Raw genomic sequence first — 6,729 nt, forward strand, 5'->3', positions numbered from 1 at the left:
TGACATATATGCATGCACAATATAACTAATTTGGTGTAGTCTACAAGAAAAGCATCTGTCTTTGTTAATAGCTAAGTTTTTTTTACAAATTCTAGCGTGTTCATTTTCAATATACCAACTTATAAACAATGACATCTTAGCAATAATTAAATATTATCTTTAGCAAATTAATTAATTTCTTTCCTTTGCACATTATTATTATTACTCCTTTATATAAGCAAAGTTTTGCCTTGTTTCATCTCGTGTCCTTCACTTGCTTGAGCTAATACCTAGCTCGATCGCCTCAGTGAAGTAAGTTCATACCTAAATCTATTTGTTAGAGAAGAAAAATGGCAACTTGGGTTGAGAAGGTGTTGATATTGGTGATTGTAGGTTGCTTATTGCCTGCATTATTAGTCGAGTCTCGAGTTCGTCACTACAAGTTCAATGTAAGAGCATGGTTTCATCTTCTTCTTGGTTGAATGTAATGTATATATGTGCATGTTCATAGTTGTAATATGTATATGTACGTGTGTTATTAATTATAGGTGGTGTTGAAGAATCATACAAGATTATGTTCAACAAAACAAATTGTGACCGTAAATGGTAAGTATCCGGGACCTACTATCGTGGCTAGGGAGGATGATACAGTGCTTGTGAAGGTCGTCAATCATGTCAAATACAATCTCTCCATTCATTGGTTAGTACCTATTCTTTATCATCTTCTGAACGTAATTTGGAATCTAACTTAATTAAACTTTAACGAGAAAACATGCATTACTTTTTATGAAAAAAAGGTAATACTTGTTTTACTCACATGTCAACTTATACTTTTCCTATATTTTTTACTCACCTAAAAAATTACTCTACCAAAATTAATGATATTTTTTTTATATAATTTTACAGTACTCTTTTTTTTATATATAAATATTTTTATATTATCCTTTGTTTCCAAATTCATCAAGTATGTGTTTCAAAAAAAAAAAAAAAAAATCACCAAGTATGTAAATTGCCCTGATAAAATCAAAATTCATTATTTACCACATAAATCAAACTTTTTTTTGAAAATAATGGAAACTTTTAATCAACCATATTACAAGTACTAGGTTAAGTCCCGTGCCATGCACGGTCATAATTAAACTTTACAACAAAAATTATAAATGATGGTGTTAATTATTCAACAAAAATTTATCCAAAAAAAAAAAAATTGTAACAAAATAACTTGCATTTTAATTTATACCAATTAATACCAAATTCATAAAGGTTATTGAATTGAATTTTACTAAAAAAATAAATAATATAGTAATAGAAATTTAGAAGCTATAAGGTTTTACATAAGAAAATGAAAATATTAGCTTATAATTTGTTCACACACTTTGACCCATATATGAACTCATGTACATTTGTCCTTATAATTTGTTGACACACTTTGACCGGCATAATATAAAAATTTAGTTGATTTTATATTACTTTATGATAATTAGTATTATGTAATTAACTTTTTTTTAAATATATATTTTTAGCGAGTAGTAGGGGTTTTACATTGCATAAATGCATAGATCAGAGTAATTAGATTGTAGAAAAGTGTTTGGTAAATAGTTGATTGTTTAAAGCTAATTGATTATGTGAAATGACCAATAAACTAATTGTAGGGTAGGTAGTTCATATTAGAAATTTTAATTAAATGGGGGTATAAGTGTCATTTCAATATAAGAATTGAATAGGCTAATTGAAAAAGCTCCCAAAAGGAGCTTTTTGAAAAAGAGCTTATTTAGTGGAATAAGCTCTTTAAATAAGCTACTTACCAAACACCTTGAATTGACCTATTTAATAGTGAATAAGCTAATGTAGGTCAAATAAGCTAGTTACCAAACACATCCTATGTTGTTGGATTATTGTCATAATGTTTGCTTTTATAATTTTTTTTTTTCCATAATTTTAATAATATCTAATTAAAAATATAGATGGTCAAAGTTGTGTCTCGACAATTCTAGCTTATAAAAAATGGAGGGAGTATAATATAATAGAATGATTTTATGATTTTGTTCAGTTGTTCTTGTAAACATTAGATATAATTTTAAGATTTATTCAAAGTATCCTACCAAAATTATTTTTCTATTTTTAATTTAAATAAATTAGACTGTCAAATGATAAAGTTGGAAAAAAAATTGATAATATTATAATAATCTTAGATACTGATGTATTTCAATACCTTATTTTTAATCTATAGTATATTTCAATATTTGTAATTAATAGATATCTCGTATATAGAAAGAATATATGTTAAAAAAAATTAATTGAGTATGATTGGATTAAATGTGCTATCAAAATGGAAATAAGAATTATTTGTATCTTATAAAATGAAAGTCATTAAATTTCAAACACACACAAAAAAAAAAAAAAAAAAAAAAAAAAAAAAAAAAGTAAAAAAGGCGGGAAATTTTGTAATGACATCGTGACAAGTGTCACTTTAGGTTTGCTTTTAGTATAGGTTAATTGATTTGATTATTTTAACAATCAACCTTAGACAAGTATGTAAATAATTTTTGTGTCAAAAAAGTACGTAAATAATTTACTTCTATAAATGTAGAAATACTCATACACACCCAGGTGTTATTTGATGATTAAAGGAAAAACAATCATCAAAATGAAAATAAAATACTCATATAAACTTAATTTAGATATTGTTTGATTTTGGCAGGCATGGGGTGAGACAAATAAGAACAGGATGGTCAGATGGGCCAGCATACATAACACAATGTCCAATCCAACCAGGACAAACCTACACTTACAACTTCACTCTGACGGGCCAAAGAGGAACCCTTTTCTATCATGCCCATATTCTTTGGCTAAGGGCCACTCTCCATGGTGCTCTTATCATTTTGCCCAAACTTGGTGTTCCTTATCCTTTTCCTAAACCCCATAAAGAAAATGTCTTGGTCTTAGGTAATTTTTTAATTTTTGTTTTTTTTTGAAAAAAAAAATGTATTCTTCATATTGAAAAAAAAAAGTCATTTGACAAAATTTGTAATAAAAATGGATAGGTGAATGGTGGAAATCGGATGTTGAAGCTGTTATCAACGAAGCTTTGAAATCTGGCTTGGCACCTAACGTGTCTGATGCTCATACAATTAATGGATATCCAGGTCTCGCACATAAGAATTGTAACTCACGAGGTAAAACTCTATCCGACTTTTGAAGAAAATAATTACAGCAACTTTTTGATGCAACACACCACACCATGCGGCAGGGGTTACCTGAATTTTTTTGATAGGGGTTACTTGAGTTTTTCAGTCAGGGGTTACTTGAGGGGTTCGGACAGGGGTTCACTCGGTTAAGGGTTACTCAGTCAGGATTATTCGAGTTTTTCGGTTAGGCCGCATACAAAAAATTGTGACTTGAGTAACCTCTGACCGAGAAACTCGAGTAACCCCGGTAACTCGAGTAATCTCTAACCGAAAAACTCGAGTAACCCTTGATCGAGAAATTCAAGTAACCCTGGAAACTCGAGTAACCCCTGATCGAGAAAGTCAAGTAACCCCTAATCGAGAAACTCAAGTAACCCCGAAAACTCAAATAACTCCTGACCAAGAAAGTCAAGTAACCCCTGCCGCACGATACAACAGGCTGCATATAAAAATTTGTTATGTTATACGAACTTACGAAGTACAGTTTTAACAGATACGTGTGTCTATATTATGCAGAAATGTTCAACTTGCATGTGAAACCAGGGAAAAAATACATGCTACGTATAATCAATGCTGCACTTAATGAAGAGCTCTTCTTCAAGATAGCCAACCACCACCTCACGGTTGTCGAAGTCGATGCTACGTATGTTAAACCCTTCAAAACCGACACGATTGTCGTGTCACCCGGTCAAACAACCAATGTTATAATCGAAGCCAATAATAAGGCTGGTAAATACTTGGTGGTAGTTTCACCCTTCATGGATGCACCTGTCCCAGTAGACAATGCAACCGGCCTTGCGTCTGTTCTTTACACAACTTCCCATCCCACCACCCTATCGACCACACTCACCGCCCCACCACCAATTAATGCAACCGAGGTGGCTGATAAATTTACCAATTCTCTTAGAGCCCTTAACTCAAAAGAGTACCCTGCTAAAGTACCTCAACAAGTTGATCATTCCTTACTTTTCGCGGTAGGGCTAGGGGTGAACCCTTGCAAAACTTGTGTCAATGGGTCCAGGCTCGTGGCATCTATTAACAATGTTACGTTTGTTATGCCTAATATTTCTCTCCTACAAGCACATTACTCTAATATAAGTGGAGTGTTCACGGCTGATTTTCCGGCGAAACCTCCTACACCATTTAATTACACTGGAAATCAATTGACCAACCTTAATACAACAACCGGGACTAGGGTGTACAAGCTTCCTTACAATGCAACAGTTCAATTGGTGTTACAAGATACCGCAATGATTGCACCAGAGAATCACCCATTTCATTTACATGGATTTAATTTCTTCGTTGTTGGTAAAGGTCTGGGAAACTACAATCCTAAAACGGATCCAAAGAATTTCAATCTTGTTGATCCCGTTGAAAGAAACACCATCGGAGTACCATCTGGTGGATGGGTTGCTATCAGATTTAGAGCCGATAATCCAGGTAATAATCATCCAAAAAAATATAATAAATATTCTGCGCATATTCTCTATAAGTTCTCATATTAAATACGGTGATATATACATATTAAGTATTCTCTTGATTATTTCGCAGGGGTTTGGTTCTTGCATTGCCATTTAGAGATTCACACAACATGGGGATTAAAAATGGCATTCTTAGTCGAAAACGGCAAAGGACCAAATGAATCTCTAATAAAACCTCCAAGAGATTTTCCCAAGTGTTGATTAGCGAGTCGATCAAATATGCTTAATTAAATTTTTTACAACAAAAGTTCCATTTTTTTTGGTATTCAAAAGAGCCAAACACAAGAAGAGAGTATGGAGTTTAAGTTTACTCCATTTTTCAAACAAATTTTTTATAAAAAGTTGCGTGGTTTTTAATAGAAAGATATGCTTTTTGAGCAAGCAAAGCTTAATTAAGATAATAATAATATGGTTTGCTTATTACTATCAATGTAACCAAATGTATATTGGTCTCATACATTATGTATTTCAGGCATACGAAGTATATATTTTTGTCAATAAAATAAATGTTTCGTTTCCATTCTTCACGATATAGTAAATTCGGCCCAATAGTTAGGCCCAAATTTAGTAAACTCATAGTCCAACTCCAAATTGGAAATCCAACGATTTATAGTCCATCTATAATAGTCTGATCACAAATGCTTGAAAATTTTGAAAGATTTGATTTGTAACATTAGCAATTTTTATAAAAAATTAGTGGATTAATTTTTACCCAATTTTTTTAAAAATGTATGATCCGCATTTTTCTACCCAATTTCATTTTAGTGGATTAATTAACATACCAGTACTTTTTTAAATAATTATACACCATACAAATGTTGCGATAGTTAAGGTTAGTAATGAGAAAATTATACATTGAGCCATTAACCATAATCCGTTAACAACTACTCCGTAATCAATGTTTAATATGATTAAACATTTGGAGTTTGAACTAGGGCTGTCAATCCTTGACCCGTCCTGATAACCCGATCCGAATCCGAACAATCTGAATTCGACCTGATTTGACCCAAATTTCATATTTCGTAATAATATTATGTTTTACATTATGTTTGATTGTTTCTAGGCATAATTCAAAATCGACCCAAAATCTGACCTGAACTCAACCCGCTAATCCGAATTGCCACCCTACTTTGAACTCATGATCAATGACAATATTTTCATATTGGTAGTAATAATTGTAAGGGGGAAAGTTGGCTCGCAAACCACTGAAGGGGCACCCACGAGTGAGGTTGGAATCAAATTGGAGTGTATCAATAAAAATAATAAAATTATTATTAAAAAAATTCTGAAATTCTACTGATTGGTCAAGTATTTATTAATGCCTGAAAATAATGCCACAAACGGGTTTGTGAAAATTCCACCCACATTATTTCCATTAAAGGAAAGATTCTTAAGCTGTACGTTCTTTCCCCTTTTCTCAAGTCATACGAAGTACATCATTTTATATAACATGTATTTTTGTTTTTCTCTTTAACTTATTTTCTTAGAAGCTTTCTCCGCTTTTTTGTTGTTCTATAAACAAGTTTCTCTATAAAGAGGTTTTACCATTGTAGAAAAAAATAATATAAGCATTTTGAATTTATACACGAAACTTTATAATCTCTATATTGAGTAACTTAATTGTTTAATCCGTATATATATATATATATATATATATATATATATATATATATATATACTTCCTTTGTTTTTATTTTATTACACCATTAGGACTTTTACACTATTCACTTAATCTTCTTTGACTATCATTTGTGATTTATATATTAAGAAAAATATAGTTATATGTGATCTAGTTAGATTCGTATCGAACTCTACTTTTCAAATATCAAACTTTTATAGTTTTTACAAAAGTATAATTAAAATATTGATAGCTAAACTAATGCATTGACAAGCGTGAATTCTCTTATGGTGCAATAAAAAAAGAACGGAGGAAGTATATATATATATATAGATAGATAGATTAACTAGGATTCTTATATACAAGTTGTGTTTTAAATTATTTCAAAATACTTGTATTCTTTTTAGACACTTCATATTTACACATAGCATTTCAATAATGATCTCGCATCCATAAATGAGTG

At 31.1% G+C, this 6,729-nt stretch overlaps 1 protein-coding gene across 1 annotated transcript; it reads left to right on the plus strand.

Moving 5' to 3' along the window:
* Window positions 1-258: 258 nt before the first annotated feature.
* LOC145570071 (laccase-4-like) lies at window positions 259-5,173 on the plus strand. The gene is made up of 6 exons (XM_081629063.1): window positions 259-428; window positions 528-679; window positions 2,681-2,925; window positions 3,024-3,155; window positions 3,684-4,607; window positions 4,719-5,173. Exons 1-6 carry the CDS (start codon window positions 330-332, stop codon window positions 4,847-4,849), a joined length of 1,683 nt encoding a protein of 560 aa, XP_081485189.1. The 5' UTR covers window positions 259-329; the 3' UTR covers window positions 4,850-5,173.
* The last annotated feature ends 1,556 nt before the right edge of the window (window positions 5,174-6,729 follow it).

The sequence above is a fragment of the Chenopodium album genome, chromosome 12 (genome assembly GCF_948465745.1).
Source record: "Chenopodium album chromosome 12, dcCheAlbu1.1, whole genome shotgun sequence".
Classification (NCBI taxonomy): Eukaryota; Viridiplantae; Streptophyta; class Magnoliopsida; order Caryophyllales; family Amaranthaceae; genus Chenopodium; species Chenopodium album.